General features: G+C 55.7%; 1 protein-coding gene across 7 annotated transcripts in view; it reads left to right on the top strand.

Moving 5' to 3' along the window:
- The window catches only part of Sox1 (SRY-box transcription factor 1), a 39,389-nt gene that overhangs the window by 1,090 nt on the left and 20,160 nt on the right, over positions 1 to 18,139 (top strand). For 6 of the 7 annotated variants that reach the window (XM_063247044.1, XM_063247042.1, XM_063247043.1 and 3 more), the window contains exon 1: positions 7,878 to 15,999. The exons of the other annotated variant lie outside the window; for it this stretch is intronic. In XM_063247044.1, coding sequence (XP_063103114.1) covers positions 8,819 to 9,958 — 1,140 coding nt within the window. In that variant the 5' untranslated portion in view covers positions 7,878 to 8,818 and the 3' untranslated portion in view covers positions 9,959 to 15,999. Of the gene's footprint in view, positions 1 to 7,877; positions 16,000 to 18,139 lie in introns of those variants that run through there. 7 annotated transcript variants of the gene reach the window in all.

The following is an 18,139-nucleotide window of genomic DNA, read 5'->3' on the forward strand; positions in this document are numbered from 1 at the left end:
GTGGAAAAGAAAGGTCAGGAAGTTTCCAAGATTAAATAGATTTTCTTTGCAAGGCCTGAAGTCAATGGGGCAAGGTGCGACAGGCCAGCGACATCGACCTGGGCAGAGACCAGCAAGCCACCTCTCCCCTGGGCAGGAAACAGGTGTTTGGACACGATAGCGGCTTGCAGTCAATTAACCCATTAAAAGTCCGATTTGTGGCATCGATTTCCTGCAGCGGAGCGGCTGGCATGTGGGAAGCTGCCTTGTGGAAGGGGAAAGCTGGTGGGTAGCTGCCTGGGGGCACTCGAGGGCTGGTGCCAGGACCCAGAAGCTGCCTGCCACGGCAGACGTGGGCAACCAGGTCTTTCCCTCAGGGGTTACAAAGAGGAGTCCTGCCATGTTCTTCCTCTCCTAGATCTGATAGTCTCCCTGGCCATCCCCTCCTCTGCCTGGCAAGTGCGTGTGCCCAGTGGTTGGAGAAGCAGCAGGAGAGGGCCAGTGGCCTCGGTCAGCAAGGTTGTCCATAATGGTCCAGGCTAGGGGTATACTGGGAGAGAAAGACATCCACATGTGCCTCCACAGGCTGCTGCTCGATTTCCTGCCCGGGTAGGTTTCCCCTGGATGAACAATGAAGGCCCAGCAGATCTGCCCTGGTTGGGGGCTTGCACAGGGGACCCTGCTGAGGACCAGCAGAGTCCTAGCACTGTGGTCCCAGGACAGAGATGGCACCAAATGCCTGGGCAGGCAAAGGAAGGAGAGACTTTCCCAGGGACCTGGCACCGCAGGCAGCTTAATCTACCCTAGATCTGACCTGGGCAGAGACAGGAGGCTCCAGGTGGCTGGCCTACCTGTGTGACAACAGAGGACACAGCCCCCTGTGAGGGCCCAGGCACGCTGTGCCCAGCCTCTACTCTGGCATGCACTTCAGAAAGCTAATGTGAAGGAAATGTGCTGATTTCCTAGCCAGAAGACCCCTCCACTGCCCCTTCCTGGGCTCCTTTGTCTTGTGGGGTCCTGCCACTCCCCCAGAGCCACCCCGCAGGTGGAGGAAGGTTGGAAAGGCAGTACCAGCAGAGGAAGGGCATTCCTATGAGTAAGAACAGGTGCAAATCCCTCTTTAGCCAATCTTGTTGCAAACCCATCTCTTTCCTCATGCTCCTAAGTTCAAAAGACAAAGAGAGCTGCCAAACCTTCCCAAAAGCTGTAGCCATAGTGTCTCCAGGGACGTGTGGGCCTTCTCTGCAGCCTCCTGTGTCCAGGTAGCCACCAGACCTCCAATCCAACCAGAGACCAGTGTGGTTCCCTTTCCAGAACAGCTGGGTTGGGTCCCTGTCGTTGGATGAGTGGCATTTGCATGGGCCAAGGGGGCCCAGCTTACCCACCCTGCAGCCTCGGCACTCTCTTGGTGGCCCCTTTTTCTGTCTGCTGCTCTCTGGAGTAAGCAGCCCACATGACTGGAAAGGCTTGAAATTGTGTCAAAGTGATGTTTTAATCTCATTGAACAGTGTATTAAAGGACAAGACTGGGTTTATGTGCGCTGCTCCGATGAAAGGCGAGATTGGAGGGGATGGGCTCTCACTCTGTGAACTGCGTGTCATGTTTATATTGAAGTCCGTGTGGCTAATCTAATTTGCAGTAACAGGGATGGCCTGTAAGAAAAAGCACCTCTGAGTTCACTTCATTTCTTTTCATATAGAAATTCCTTATGACTTGTCTCCTGTTGTCAGGGATGCCTTTTCTGTCTGGGCTAATGAGAGGGGAGAAGAGAGGTAAGACTGGCTCTCAGCTGTCCTTCCTGCGCACAGCCCTGTTCCCCGGCTGGCTGGGGCTCCCGGCCCCCCGGCGCCTCTTGTGTTCAGAAGGACCCTCCACCCCCTGGTCAACCCCTCTGCCCTCTGGGGCCTGCAGGTTGCCTCCTCCCCCAGTGATTCTGGTTTGTGAAGGTTGGTTCATCAGGCACCTCCTATCTTGGAGTGTTTACATTCTGCAAATTTTAATTTCAGAAGTCAGGAAGCACCCCCTGCTCAGGAAAGATGGGATCCTATGCTCACCCCTTGCTGTCTCAGGGATGAGCCCGGCACCCTCTCTCTGCTTTGTGTTCCTGTGACCACGTTGAATGCCCGCCTTGCTCAGGCAGCAACTACGTGCATTAGGAAACCACAACTTTTGCACACTGTAGAAAGACCTGCTCAAGCTGTAAATTATGGGGACTTGTGTACATGAAACTATAGCAGTGACCCATTTAATTTTGCAGTAATTACTGACAAAATAAGACAAGGATGAATCGCAATTCAGTATATTTATCTTGAAGGAGAATACTGTGCTGATGTAGTTCAATACAGAAGAAGGGCGACAGGAATATAAAAAGTACATAAAATTACAGGCTGGAATCTTTTGGGTTAAAACCCCCGAAGGCTGGGCTTAGTTGACTGCCTATTCTAAGAGCCCAGCCAAACAGAGGCGTCAGTGTTTTCTTAAAATCCAAGGCTCAAGAGCCCGTTCCTGTGGTGGGGTCAGGTTCAGATTCACCGTGTTTAGCACAACTTTGTGGGGCATAAATCTAGCAGGCAGCAGAGCAGACAGCCTTCCCTGCCCTGCAGCTTCCTTGGGCGCTGGGGCCCCGCGCAGATCTCGAGGTTTGAAGGCTGTGGCTGGTGGGCGATGCCCTGCGCCCCGAGGCTGCGCCCCGTGGCTGAAGATAGAAATGGAGAGAAGAGGTCACGCATCTCCTGCAGAGCTCCTGCGTCCCATCCACTTTTGCAGTCCTAGCTCTTTTGCAGGCTCTTCAGGCCTAATTGCCAATAGTATCTGCAGCCTAGGTGCCCAGCGGCTGGGCAGGAGCTCGCCGTCCCACTCAAGCCGTCTTTTCTTGCTGCCGACCCTCTAGCACAAGGCAGCCTGCAGCGCCCACGCATGCCTGATGCTCCGGGGCGTCCACTTCGGGCAACAGAGAGAGGAGGAGGGCCGCTCCCGGCCAGGGCACGGTACTGCCTGCCCGGCACCAAGAGTGAAGGCTGGGAGCTGAAACAGCGCAGGGGCCCTCAGATGCCACCAGTGCCAGTGCGCACTAGAGCTTGCCCATGGGCCTGCGCTCGGCCCGGATTGTTGTGTCCTGGGGTGGGGACAGTTGAGAGACTGGGGCCAGTTGCCCAAGCAAGAGGATCGGATGACACTACTCTCTGCAAGGTTCCCATGGGAGAAAGGTCGGGCAGGCCAGGCCAGGAGGACCCAGAGCTCCATAGTGAGACTCCGGTGGTCTGGTATCCTCTCGCGCCCGCAGTCCGCCGTCCTGGGGAGCGAGGGCTGGAGGCCCCCTCGGGTTCCAGCCTTTCCTCCCCTGTCTACTCTCTCATTCATAAACCTGGTGGCTACAGACGCAGCTTGAATATTGACGTCTCTCCCCCGACTGCTCCGCCGTTAACCCAATTACGGAACTCATCAAGAACTGTGTTGAATTATCTCTTTCCATACCGTATCAGCATCAGCCTAATTAAAAGCTATAATGTCTGATATAATGATTAAATCGTTAGCTCTGCTGTAGGGAAGCAGTATTTTGTTTTCCCTTCAATTAGAAGCTGATTGAGGTTTTCAGAGCAGGTCAGCTGTGAAATTTGAATTATATGTGTGCGTACTGCTCACAGGGTGAGCCCCTACTCGAAGCTCCCAGAGATTCTCCGAGCGCTTGCAGCCAGTGCCGGGAGGCGCGCAGGCACGCGTTGCCGAGTGCTCCGCTGCGTTGGGGTCGCCGCGCTAGCTCGCTGAGGGCTGGAGGGACGCCTCACTGTCAGAGGCAAAGAATTTCCATCCCCTTTCCCGCCGGCGCAGTCGGAGCCGCTCTCCAAACCCCGATGCAGGGTTGGTCCTTGGCGCGCGACGTGCTTTTCCGCACAGGAGCTGGAAAGCTGGGCTCCGGTCTGCCCCTGTAGGCTCAGGGTTGCCCCAAGTTCCGCACCTGCCAGTGGTTCTCTTTTCCTTCACCTCCCACAGGCTCCCCTTCATCTCGACTTGCTTCCTTACCTTTATCAAAAAAGAAGAAAAGAAATGAAAAAACCTTTGCAATACTTTGGCCCTTTTGCTTTTGGGGGTAAGAGCAGAACAAAGTTAGCGCAGGACCCGTGCGCGGAGGATGGGCTGACAGCGCGCGGGGCGCGGGGATGTGAGAGGAGAGGTCCCCTCCCCCTCGTCTACCCTCAGCGCGCGCCCGTACTGGGAGGCGGACTCGGACAGCGCGCGGCTACCAGCGCTGGACCTCGCGCGGAGGCGGCACCCGCTGCAGTTCCAAGGCCTCAGAGGCTCCGCAAGGGCAGCGAGGGCTGCGGCGGCCAGCAGACGGCGATCGCGGCCCGCGCCGCAACAGCGCCAGTAAAGCCCAGGCAGCTCCACCGGGCTCCGTGGGCGCTGGAGATCAGCCGTGGTCCGCTCCCGCCTTCCCTCCGGCCCCACCCGCCTCCCGCAGCCCCCCGCGATGCACGCCTCCTGTTGGCCAAGATGACCTCAGAGGCCACTTCCCAAATGAACTGTGCTTTCTTTTTCTCTCTCCCGCGCTTTCTTTGCCTCCGTCCGCCTTCTGGATGGCTACTGTTTTTCTCTAAAAGTCCTTCCTGGTCACTGGCGGCCTCTCAGGAGGTGGTCTCAGCCCTTTAGGGGTGACGCCAGAGCCCTAAAGCCTTGCCCTTGGTGATCAGGGAAGGAAGGCCTTTCTACATGGCCTACCTCCCCAACGAAAGGGAGTTAGAGCAGTCTAAGCGCCATCCCCCAGATGTCCCAGGCTGCCCGCGCTGCCGTAAGCAAGGACATTTTTTCTGTCCCCAGTACTCATCCTGTCCATCAGGCTCCTTGTTTGGTGCAAGAGCTGAGGGACAGAAATCCATTGCTAGATGCCTAAACGCTAGCTAGCTTTCATGTCAAAGTTACAGGGCAGGGATTATGTCCACAGGGACCCACTCTGCTGCCCACATTTTTCAAGAGCACAGCCACAGGTGAAGGGAAGCAAAAGCTAAGCGTTATTTATCCCGGAGAAGCAGCTCGAGCTGGCGCTGTTAAAGTCCAGGATTCCGATGATTTGAAAGTCAAGGGCTCTTGTGGCACTGCTCAGATACATGGCTCACTGTGCATGCATGCATACGCAAGCATGCCCACATAGATATGCACGCATTCTCTCCTCCAGTGGTGGTTAGAGTCTGACTTTCCTTTGAGGATTAGGACCACAGCTGAAATTAAAAACTTGAAAACATCTTTACCTATAGTTCTAAATTGGCCTTCTCTTTGGCACCTGGTGCACAAGCTCCATGAAATTTCTGCGTTGCTGAGGAAGCAAATCTGGTCAACTCATAGTGAAGCTAATCTTTTGCCTTGGGTCCTGGACATCCTCTGATATCATTTGGAAATAGTACAGTCAGCCTTCAAACAGTCAAGAATCTGGCTCTGGGGAGGAACTGGGCAGGATGCGGGTCCCTGCCAACCTGGCGGGGGTGAGAGACAGGCAAAGTGCTTATCAAACTGGCTTTGGACCCTTTCCTCCGTTTTTGAAGAGTCACTTGTAGGGTGGTGGGGAGGAGGAGCAAGAAATCGAGGCTCCTGGAAGCCATCACCGGCAGGAGTTAATAGGCTGCCCCTCAATCCTGGTGCCAGGGTAGAAGGCACTGGGAGGTCTGGTACACAGGCCTCCCCACTGCTTCACTGGCACCAGCTGCCACTGCCAATCATCTATCACTTGGCAACAAGTCCTACCTGGAGCAGCCACTCTGCAACTCAAGCAGGTGGGCACCCATGGGGTGGGCACTCTCAGGGCTGGGAGACATCTCATCACTGGAAAGGGCCCACGGAGAGCACCCCAAGAGATAAGCAACCAGCATGGCCACATGCAGTGCGGGGCCATTTACCTCCTAGTTAGACGCTCTGGAAAACAAGAGTAAGGTTGTATTTGGAAACAATTTTCAGGGCTCTGGTGGAAAGAAATGAGAGCATTTCAAAGTCAGCTATCCAAGTTCCCAAAGCATAAAGCATTCCTGCAAAGCACAGTGGAGTGCAGGGTGTTTATAAAATAAATTGCTCCATTGATATGGAAAATAATGTGCTAAGCCTGATTCATACAAAGCATTTTCAGGGGGTCTTCGGCTATTTAGTTTAAAATCTAAATTGAAAAGCAGAGGAAAGAAATCTTTCAATTGCTAAGTGGATAATATAGTTTATAATTTGTAAACCATTTCCTTTATTTCAGTCTTGCTGACTTCCCTAACACACGGGATCTCACTGCACACCCATGGCCTCCTAAATTATCCGAGGAAAAATGGGTCTATAACATTTTTAAACAATATTCCTGTTCCTTTTTTGTTCATTCACAATGTAACTGATATTTGTAGGTAGTGCATGAAACAAATAGAAAGATTTAACAAACCTGATTGTTGAAATAAGAAAGTAGTTGAAAATGGAGTTTACAGCCTAGGTATTTAGCAAAAAATAAGCATGAAATGATGTTTCATTTCTAGTGTAATTATACATTATTGGATGAGTTTACTATTAAATGCTGAGTGTCTTGAGATGAAGTCAGTTTAATCTGCAGCGAACTCAGTCTGCTGGGCACTGCATATTGTAGCAACCCTGCAATAAAAAATAACAGTAACAATCACATTGGGAGGAAAGAAAGCATTGCTGTTGTTCCTTGGACAAGCAGCAGGGTCAGGAAACTCACAACCTTGGATTTTGTTTGAGAGAAAGAGAGGAGTGTCTCTTCACAGCTCAGCATCCCGGACACCCCCCTACTTCCATTACCCTAGCATCCTCACCCCATGCACATTTCTGACACAAGAGGCCAGCCTGGAGACATCTGGGAAGGCCCCACTTTATCCACCACCAGTCTGCTCAGGGCCCCTCACCCCAGAGCACAGTCGAACACTCTCCTGCAGTCCTGGAGGACCAGAGGAGTCAATTCGCAGTTTTGGGCCACTGGACTACTCTGAAGGGAAACTTAGCGGGAACCCAACAGCTTGTGAGATTGGGTTTGGAAATTTCTTGCACCTCCGGCCACCGGGGACGTGTAGAAATGTAACAATTATAACGGAAGGTGAATGCCTTGACCATCGCATGAGCCCCGGCCCTTCTTCCGCCTAATGTAGGAAAACCGCTCCTGCCCCCTGGCCATGAGCCCCTCCTTTCCATGGCGTTTTGGGTGGACCCGGCACAATTCAAGGAGTTGTGGCAGTTCCTAGGCAGCTTGAGGAACATTCGTTCCATTAAGGGTTGGCCTAGATCATCTTTTTCGGTTCCAAAAACTTTCTGAACCCTCGGAGTAGCTAAATTCCGAATAATCTTGTTTGTGACCTTCCCAGAAATTCAATATGAGGTAACTAAATTTGGAATCATCCCTGACTATAACCCTCGTGCTCCTTGAAAGACCCCACCCCCTCATTGCGTGGGAGAGTTCAGGGCCGATCCTAAAGGTAGGCAAGGATTACCATCCCCCACTCCCTGTGGCCCGGACGCTGCGGTCCTGGATTGCCACGGCCTGCTTGTCGGTGAGCACGGCGACAACTCCAAACGCGCCGCAGGAAGGCTGCATCGAGCGCGGGGGGAGGGGGACTCCATGCTCGAACGCGCAGAACCCAGGGAGTCTCCAGCGGCCTCAGTTTGACTCTGCTCCACTCTGCAGCCACACGCAGCTGAGACGCCGGCCTGGTCTCCAACTTTCCCCTTCCCTGGTGGAGTTAGCTGGCGGGGCAAGGAGGAGGAGCTGGGTCTCAACGCGCTCCTGGAAACCTGGCCCGGGATATTCCTCCCGCACCCCTCCCATGATCCTTTCTTCCATCGTGCTTTTAAACCCAATCGTTAATCATTCGGAGCCCGCGGGAGGGGAGAAGCCGGGTGGGGGTGGGGGCGGGCGAGCTCCGGGTTCGCAGCCGCGCGCGCGAGCGCGCTCAGGAAGCCGGGTGGCTGTGACCCCCCTCCTGGGCCTCTTTCCCCCTCCTTCCTGCCCTCGTTCCCCCACCTTCTTCCTCTCCTTCTCGCTCCGCCACCCGCGCCCGGGGCATCTACTCCCTCCCCACGTCACTCGCCAGCGCGCCATGCAAATCACCGCCGCCGCCAACTCCCATTGGCCGCAGCGCGCTCATTTAATGGCAGCCCGGGCCCGGCGTATGGCTGCTGGGCCCCGCGCACCGCCAGCCCCGCGTGCGCCTCCGCTCTAAGCGCACCGCCCCAGGCAGGCAGCGGGCAGCCCGTCCCGGGTTCAGCGGCCCCGCTCTCCGGCGCTCCTTGCACGCCCGCGCTGCCCCTGACCCCCTCCCTGACTGGCCCGCGCTTGCCCCCTCCGGGGCCCCCTCAAACCCTCCCCCCGGCAGCCGGCTCCCCCCCGGGCACCAGGGACCGGCACATGCCCAGAGCACGCGGCGCATCGCACCGCTAGAAGTTGCTGCCCCGAGTTGGAGGGCGCTGAACGGCGTGCGCCAGAGACCGAGGCGGCGGCGGTGAGGAGACAGCGACCCCCGGGCCGGGCCCAGCGCAGCGCTTCCGGCCAGGAAAGTGGAGCTGCAACTTGGGCACCACAGCACCTGTTTGCTCAGCTCCGCCAAGGGTGACTGGGTGGCGGCGGTGGCGGCGGCGGCGGCGGCGAGAGCGACCCCGGCCGGCGGCCTCTTTGGCAAGTGGTTTGTGCACGAGGAGAAACTTTACACCTGCTAGCCGGACCGGCGCTGAGCGCGTGTGCTTTGGCCTCTTTCTGTTGTTGCTGCCACCCCACCCCCATTCTTCCTGCATCCCCCCCACCCCTGGCCCTCTCCGCTTCAGCTGTCTATGTGCCAGGGCCTCCGCGCGCGGCGCCGGTGAAGCGCGAGCCGCCCCAATGTACAGCATGATGATGGAGACTGACCTGCACTCGCCCGGCAGTGCCCCAGCCCCCACGAACCTCTCGGGCCCTGCCGGGGCGGGCGGCGGCGGCGGCGGCGGGGGCGGAGGAGGGGGCGCCAAGGCCAACCAGGACCGCGTCAAGCGGCCCATGAATGCCTTCATGGTGTGGTCGCGCGGGCAGCGGCGCAAGATGGCACAGGAGAACCCCAAGATGCACAACTCGGAGATCAGCAAGCGCCTGGGGGCTGAGTGGAAGGTCATGTCCGAGGCCGAGAAGCGGCCGTTCATCGACGAGGCCAAGCGGCTGCGCGCGCTGCACATGAAGGAGCACCCAGACTACAAGTACCGGCCGCGCCGCAAGACCAAGACGCTGCTCAAGAAGGACAAGTACTCGCTGGCCGGCGGGCTGCTGGCTGCCGGAGCGGGCGGCGGCGGCGCGGCTGTGGCCATGGGCGTGGGCGTGGGCGCAGCAGCGGTGGGCCAGCGCCTGGAGAGCCCGGGCGGCGCGGCGGGCGGCGGCTACGCGCACGTCAACGGCTGGGCCAACGGTGCCTACCCGGGCTCGGTGGCGGCGGCGGCGGCCGCGGCCATGATGCAGGAGGCACAGCTGGCCTACGGGCAGCACCCGGGCGCGGGAGGCGCGCACCCGCACGCGCACCCCGCGCATCCGCACCCTCACCATCCGCACGCGCACCCGCACAACCCGCAGCCCATGCACCGCTACGACATGGGCGCGCTGCAATACAGTCCCATCTCCAACTCGCAGGGCTACATGGGCGCATCGCCCTCGGGCTACGCCGGGCTCCCCTACGCCGCCGCCGCCGCCGCCGCAGGAGGCGCGCACCAGAACTCCGCCGTGGCGGCGGCGGCGGCGGCGGCGGCCGCATCGTCGGGAGCGCTGGGCGCGCTCGGCTCGCTGGTCAAGTCGGAGCCGAGCGGCAGTCCGCCCGCCTCGGCGCACTCGCGCGCGCCGTGTCCCGGGGACCTGCGCGAGATGATTAGCATGTACTTGCCCGCCGGCGAGGGCGGCGACCCGGCAGCCGCCGCGGCACAGAGCCGCCTGCACTCGCTGCCGCAGCACTACCAGGGCGCGGGCGCGGGCGTCAACGGGACGGTGCCCCTGACGCACATCTAGCTCCGCCGGGGCGCGGGGACACTGCGGTGACGCCGAGCGCACGGCCCGCCGGGCGGCCTTTCGGGCCGGGCGCGGCCTTGCTTTTGTACAGACGTTTGTTTCCGCGCCCCGGGAACGCGCAGACAATGGAGAGCGCGAGCGCCTGCCCGGCGACACCGGCCCCTCGTCCGCCGTTCAGGGAGGCCCTGGGGAGGACGCGGCGCTGACGCGAGTCCTGCGTTTTAGACTGAACTTCGGTGTTTTCTCGAGACTTTTTGTACAGTATTTATCATCCACGGAGGAGGCAGGAAGCTGTTCTCTGCTTAAGGGGACAAAAAGACAAAAACACGTGAAAGGCGATGCCAACTTTTGTATCTCGGCCAGCGCGCGCCTTTCCTCCCCGCACCGCCCCCGCTCCCGACGCTTGCCTGTCGAGGCCGAGCGGCCGCCCGCCAGCGGCCCGCACCTGTTACAGATGTAGTAAGGCGGATCCAACACGCGGTTTTTTGTAGTCCTTACCGCTCTTTTAGTTTGGTTTGTTAATTTATACAAAGAGGACACCCCCACACCCTTCAAACGGCGGAGATATATTCTGGGTTTTGTAAAACTTTCTGTATCAAGCATTTCCCACTTTTGATTTTGTATTATTTCTTGTAAATGCATTGTGAAATTTTTATTTTAGACGTTGCGGTGCGGGGAGGAGGAATCAGATTGTGTACATAGTTCCCTAAAAGCCTTTCTTCTAAAAACCGAACAGATTCTCCCCTTAAAATGAGATGAGTTTTGAATCAACAAATTTAAGAGCGAAAAAGCGCATTTTCCCCTATAAAATTGAAACGTGCTAATTTTATATGCATGTTTTATGAGTTCAACATGCAACTAGTAATCCGTTGAAGGAGAAAGAGATTGTCAGCAAGGACCGAGAGCCAGGGACCCCGGGAGAGGAGGCAGGGTCTCCTCTAGCGTTAATCCTCGGAAGAAAGACAGTTAAAATGAACGGATGATTTCGCAGAGCACAGGGTTCACACGGAAGGAGCCGGGATTGCAGGAGTAGCCTACCACCCAGCTCTCCCACTGCAGCCTGCCTGCTTGCCGCGCGGTGAGTCCTCACTGCTGGTCCGCGCTGCGCCCAGCAGGGCTCTGCGAGGCCGCGGGCTTAGAGAAGGGGAAGAGGGGGACAAAGGCCTTGGCGAGGGCACTGTGTCCTCAGTTTCCCAGCAATTACGATTGCAAGCTTGGGTGTATCAAGATTCGGTTCCAGGAAACAGTCGCTGAACCGAAACGCGGTCCCTGAGCCCTCCGTGCTGCCCGGCCCCGGAAAGGGCGCTGCACTCCCCATGGATTCTGGTGCGCAGCCCGCTTGCCTCCCTCCCCGCGCCAACAGGGTGCCAGTTGCTAACCGATGTGAACGCAAAATGCCGTGTTTATTATTTCTGACAAGATCTTGAGGTTGTTTGATGCTTTAAATTTTTTAATTATATTTTTTCTAGATGTTTATTGGTACATTGCAGTTTTTTTTTCCTGGAATTTAAAGTTTTCTGTAAAACTTTGTCTTCAAGTAATCTGACAGCATTAAATATTGCATTTAAAGTTACACTGTAGCGAATACATTTTGAAAATACCCGTAAGGTTAGGATGAAATTCTGACTTTTAAAAAGAAAAAATTCTTTGAGTCTGGGAGATGATTTCAGCAGTGTCGCCACACCCGTCTTCTGAAGGTCTCTGCTGGGAAAGAGGGAGGCTGCCCTTTCAGAGCCGTCCTGGCTGCTGCTGTGGTGAGAACCTAGTTCAGGCCGCCTCCAGAGCAGCTTAGGTGTCACTGATGCTAACAGTTCTCCTGTGTCATTTTTGCTGGTCATTTTGATAGTTTTGCTTAAACCACTCATTCGTTGAAGTAACTGCAAAAAATTCAGGGACCATGTCCATTGCTTTCTGACCAGATAATAAAAAAAGTCCCCCCTTTTCTCTCTCTCTCTTTTTCTGTCTCTCTTCCTTTTAGGGATTTTTCTCCTTTCTAAAACAGTTGTCTCTCAAGTGCCAGTAGGTGTGGATGTTGGAGAGTGCATTGCCTGGAGGCACAGGGCCAGGACCGGGCTCCTGCGCAGGCCGGCAGGAGGTGCCTGGGAATTCCACTGCTTGCTCTGTACTTCAGGCCAAGATTCCTGGCCGGTCCTCATTGATCCTACAGGAGAGGCAGAAAAGCTCTCTGCAGATTCCTGGCCTCAACACCCCAACTCCTGACTTGGGTGGGAGACAGGCAGGTGGCTGTGCCCACCTGTGTGGCTGCCAGGCCTCTGTGCTCACTGGACCAGGCACCTAGATCTTGGTTCAGGCACAGAGAAGAACCACCCGCTGAGCACGGGACTGTGCAAAGTTGTGCTGGGAACACCGCCCACGTTCTTGGAGCCTTAAGTTTTATATTTCTGCTTCTCCCGGTCAGCTGGAATATTCAGTGCTGGATACTCCACACTCCTTCCTTTTCTTTTTTCTTTCTCTTTCTCTTTTTCTTTCTTTCTTTCTTTCTTTCTTTCTTTCTTTTTTTTTTTTTTTTTTGTTCTGTTGATTAGCACTATAGGGAGAAGGGCCAATATAAATTCTTTAATGACTTAATTTAAAAACAACAGGAGGGGGATTAGCAGGGGTTCTTCCAGGACGGAGACCCTATCTCTCCATCGTCTTTCTAGCTTAAGTTGGTGGCGGGAGATTCCCACCAGACCCCTGGGCCCACTCAGTCTCAGCTGCCTGGGTAGCATTGGCTTTCAGTGCTCAAGGAAGTGCAGCCTGAGGCTGGTCAGGCTATGATGACTTCATTCCCTGCCAGCACCTTACAGTCCCGCCTGAAACCTGGCAGATCCTGCTTCGGCCTGGGAGGAAGGAAGGGGTCCCGACTTCCTTCAGGCACTGCAGGCCTGAGGTCCTTCTTTCTCTTTCACTCTGATTTTTGTTCCTCCTGATCTTTCTTTTTTTCTTTCCTAGCTTTGTTTTCCAACTCACCAGCCCCTTTTTATTGTGGTTGTTAAGACTTTGCCACCCTCCCTCCAAGACCCCACGGTAGCTGGATGAAACGAATTAATTTTTTGAAGGAGTTACGGGTGCAGGCGCCTCGTCTGCAGCTGTGTCTGGGAGTGTGACTGATGGGTCTATTAAAATCATGCGTGTGGGAGAAGAATAACACTCAGATTCACGCATTTCATTTCCCCAACAAAGACTGGGCACTGCAGAGCTGGGCTCCTGAAAATTCCAGCAGATTCCAGAAATTCGCCCCAGGACACGTGCCCCCTGGGGGGCACCCTGGCTGGGCTGGTGGGCAGGGCTAAGCACCCGGTGCCCTGGGCCTTGTGAGCTTGGGCCTCCCTCACCCCTTGCTTACAGCCAGGGGCCGGGGTCCAAGCCAGGCTTTGAGTCCTTGGAAACTTCCAAAGAAAAGACTTGGCTTTGTGGGGCCCATGTTCCCAGGGTGACCGTTGTCAGGATGCAGGGGCCTTGGCAGATGAGGGAGCAAGAGGCGGCCCCTGGGATTGGAGTAACCCCCAGTCCTGCAAGGTGGTCTTGATGCCTGTGTGTGATGGGCACCCGAAGCTTCCCCTCGCTCTGCGCAGCAGCTCCACAGCCGCAGGGCCCAGCCAGTGCAGGGCGAGTTCGCCCTGCTCCCCTCTTCCCTGCCCTGCTCTGGCCTCCTTCCATCAGCCTTCTCCACCCCTCTCCAGCCTCACCCCGTGGGCCATTGGGGTGGGAGATCCTGGGGTTGGGGGCCAGAGGCCCCTAGGCTCCCTCTCTGCCGGCCTCTGGGCCCAGCAGGAGCCACCGATAGTCCTCCAGGCTCTCTCCCCGCCTTTGCTCTAGAGCTCCGCGGGGCCTTTGTCTGCGCCCCCGCCCAGCCCTTGCCCCTGCGCGCCCCTCAGAGGCCTGGCTGATCAGGCAGCATCCCTACAGGTTCTCCGTGAGAGCCGAGGTGGCGGCTTGGACTAGGATGACCTGGGAAGAGAGGGCAGCACTCTTTGTGACACAGGCGCGGGGAATAATTCGAGTGGCCTAATGGGTTGGCGCAGAATGAGCTCACTAGCCCGCCCAGGTCAAAGCAACAAGTGGGCCAGGCAGGTCCAGCCAGAAGCCTGTACCCAAGGACAGGCTGGGCTTGTCCTCCTTCCCCTCCCAAAAGGCCCTAGGGAGAGTGCACCAAGGTCCCCACCAGGGGTTTGCAGACTGAGGTTTTTCTCCGTAACAAAAACTCTAGACCAAGTCCAGGGCTCTGTCCTGTCCTCCCAGACCCTGCTGAAACCTGCCTGCTCCTGGTCTCTCTGGGCCAGGTTGTGAGGGGGCTGAGATGTTAGGGTTTTTGTGGAAGTGCAAGATGCAGAGGTTCATCTGGAGTGCAAGGTGCAGGGTGACAGCAGAGGACAGAGACGGACAGGAGGGAGGGGCCTTCCCTCCTCAGAGCATCAGCCACACCATGAAGAGGCTTAGCAGATGCCGTGCACCCTGAAACAGAGCAGGGGCTCATTTATTCTGATAATAAAGCTGAAAGCACAGAATTGTCCTGTTTTTCTCTAAATTTGCACTTGCAAATGTGAAAATACTAATACAGAGACATAGCAGTTGGGTTTTTAAACAACATGGAATAAGCAAGTCGAGTGGACTTGCTCATCGGGAGCTAACTGAGGCTTTGGGAGGTGGTGGCCTGGGTTCTGAGTTCCAAACCAGCCCCAGGCTGCTCCTGGACTTGCTCTGTGTGCTCCTCAGGAGGATTCGTCCAGGCAGCAAGCCAGACCTCTCCAGAGACTCTGCAGGTCCTTCAGGCTGCTTGCAAAGGTCTAATTGCCTGGAGCCCCTTTGGACCATGTGGGTGCAGTAGAGATGCTGTTTGTGAAGAACAGCAGGTCATCAGATGCAAAGCCTCGAAATAGTCAGCCAGTCAAATCAGTGGGAAAAAAATCAGCTTTTGTTAGATTTTGCAGTTTCAGGAATTAGGCATTCACTGCAGAGCTGCAGTTTTGAGAAATCGCAATGTCAGGCGCGTTCCCAGTGGGAAAATATTGTGAGTGTGGAGGAACGTAAGACGGCCTGACAACGGGAACTGACAGAAGTCATCACCCAGGCATTGTTTTCCCTCCAGCACCCCGGAAATGCTAAGGAGCATGAGACTCAGCGCGCATGGCTGGGCTGCCGTCCTGGGAATGCAGCTGGCAGTAGTGTCTTCCCAGAGGCTGAGGGCTGGCCCGGGGTCCTGGGGCGGAAGAACTGCCTGTGGGGATGTAACATGACTCGTGGGAGAGGCATGGCGCCTTCCTACCGCTCGGTTACAGAACAGGAGGCAGCTGGCAAACGTGTTTTAGCCCAGAGACCATGGAGCAGGAAGTGGAAAGGCCCCTCCTGTGCCAGGTAGCAGACTAGGAAGGACCCAGGCCTCTGTTGGACGCTGAACAAAAAAAGACTTCTCCTAGCCCTGCATGCAGGGCCACCCGAATCTTCCTGACCAGCTGAACTTTTGTTCACCTGTGCCTGCACCCAGTTATCCCAGCTTCCCAGACGGAAGACATCAGCCGGCTTCCCTGAGCTGCATTCTCATGGGCACCCTGGCAAGTGACCACGTGACACTGAGGCCTGGTTCCACAGTGGGAATGTGAACTAGCACCGGTGCCCAGGTGCCCTCCATGAGAGCAGAGACCCTGGCATGACCACCTCATGCCCACAGGTGGACCAGGCCTTTCAGCAGAGTTCCTGACAACCAGCCCAGCCTCTGGTGAGAGAACGTCCCACGGCCAGCTTCTTCTGGGGCATGAGCCGTGCATCTGACCTGTTCAGGGGCTGGAACCCAAAGATGAACCCCACAGGCCTCCTGTCTGCCAAGTGTGACACTTGGTGACACAGAAGGAACCACGTCCAGGTTGCAGCTGGGCAGCAGAGGTACCAGATGCCAGCAGAGCCTTCTAGCTCGACAGGGGTGTTCAGAGAGCTCCCCAGAATGGTGATGCATGGGGCTACAAGATCACTGAGCACCCCTTGGAGGGCCAGACACTTGGACCAGAGCCTGTGTGGGATTCAAGGCTGCATGTTCATGTATCGTAAGTAGCTACCAAGGCCGAGATGAAATTATTATGATCTGAATATCAATTTACTACCAATAAAGTGTTTTCCCTAAGTTATTCAATTTAGGTGATTTTTTGAAAAACTGAATTATTGGGAGAAGAAAAAAGCAACTGAGCTGAATTCGTAGAATTTTGTGGTGGGAGAGGAGAAGCTGATCCCAGCTGCATCTGGTATCCAGGCCTGTGTGTCAGCCCCTTCAATGGCGACTCCACTGCCCACAAGTGGACTGGGTTGGGGCGCAGCCGGTGGCACAAGCCAGGGACAGGGGGCTGCTCTAGCTGCAGGAGCCAGATGGGACACCATGGCCCCAGGTCCTTGAGCCATGCTGTGGTGTGGGTGAGGCATTTGGAGGGCGATGGCAGGGCCATACCAGGCTGCCCTCAAGGTGATGAAGACCCAGTGTGGTGAGGACATTTCCATGCCAAGTTTCTCAGTCTCATCACCTGGGAAGTGAGTCCCTGAAAAAAGACAGGATGCCCAGGACTGAGAACCTCCAGGAGGATAAGGCAGTGTGCACAGAGAGGTGCTGGGGGAGGCCAGCTGGGAACCTCAGCACTGTCTGCCCCAAAGCCTGCTTCAGCAGCTGAGGCTTCTGGCCATCAAAGGGCAGGATGGATGGCAGGGGGTGTGGAAGAACTTGGCATCTGAATAGCAAGCGAGGAAAATAAAGTTTAAACAAGACAGAATGAGATATGGTTCTTATTTTTAAAAATGTAAATGCTCTTTTAAAAGTCAGGTTCAGCGATGCACACGTGTAATCCCAGCACTAGGGAAGCTGATGCAGGGGCCTCTCCAGGTCAGGGCCAGCCTGGACCACACAGTGAAACTGGTGTGAAAAAGAGGGGAGAAGAGGGAGGGAGGTACAGGGAGGAGAGGAAGAAAGCAGAGTGGTGCATATCTGTAGTCCTACTTGCCCAGGAGGCTGAGGCAGGTGAATTGCTAGAGATCACAAGTCCAAGAACAGCCTGGACATGGTAGCAAGGTCCTACTTTACAAAACCAAAGTAAAAAAATAAGATGTTCATTCTAGGTAATAGCTCATTTATTTCAGTCTCTGAACAAAACTGAATTATCCATTTTACTCCAGGAAATTATACAACATTCAAAAAATAATGTATACACCAGCTATAGTGACTGTCGGTGGAAAAATAAAATTGCATTTAAAGTCTCAGCTCCAATTAAATCCCTCAGTTGCATAAGACATGATACAAGAAAAAACCTACAATCAACCTGTACGTGACAGGTTCAATATCAATTTGAACAGCATACATTTTTACCTAATGTGACACAGTTGTAATGATATTAAATTAGGCCTGAGGAAAATAGAACATTTAGGGTAACAGGTTAAGGTGTATTTTCCCGTTCAGGTTTTGTTTTTATTCACATTCCCAGTCGGGGCTCCCTGCCCTGCCCTGGGCCAATGCTGCAGGCTTGAGATCTGGCCTGTGGACAGAGCCTTTCAATACACTGGAGCACAGGTGCAGGGTCCAGCGAGCCCCACTCCTCAGGACAGCTTCTGTTCTGCTCAGTTATGCAGTAACTTGCGATCACAGGCAGCAGTCCTGCTCTGGGTAGGCGGCGGAGGAGCCTGGTGACTCGGCTCTCAGGTCTTGGGCTCAGTGTAGTGCAGGGTGGCTGTTGTCTCGTCTCTCACTGCAGAGTGTGATGCTGGGGCACCTGGGCTTCGCCGTGGAACCCTATAGGGACCAGAGCCTTTGCTGTGACCGAGGTGACCCGGGAACCACAGGAGGCAGTGGGACTCGGCCCGGAGCTGGTGAGGTGCAGGAGGATGGTGCCTGGCCCTGCACCAGCTGGGGGGATCCTTGTTCCTTGGTTGGTGGCCACAGAGGCCCCGGGTATGCTGACACATGAGGGACAGCTCTGCACCTCGAGATTTCAGGATGTACCAGGTGGAGGCCCCCAGGGGTTGTTGGGTATCAGGGGTATAAGGGGTTGTTGGTGGGGTTTCAGGGGAGATGATCCTCATCCAGAGGGAGCTGGGACTCTGATGTATTGCTCGATGGGGCTCCTGGCAACACCTCCAGCCCATCTCCATGCTCAGTCTGTTACTCTCCCCTTCGGCTTATCCCCTGTCGGCTTCTCAGTGTGGACGGAT

This window comes from Cavia porcellus, unplaced genomic scaffold, assembly GCF_034190915.1.
Source record: "Cavia porcellus strain 051 isolate PalLab524CR breed Dunkin Hartley unplaced genomic scaffold, mCavPor4.1 scaffold_4, whole genome shotgun sequence".
Lineage (NCBI taxonomy): Eukaryota > Metazoa > Chordata > Mammalia > Rodentia > Caviidae > Cavia > Cavia porcellus.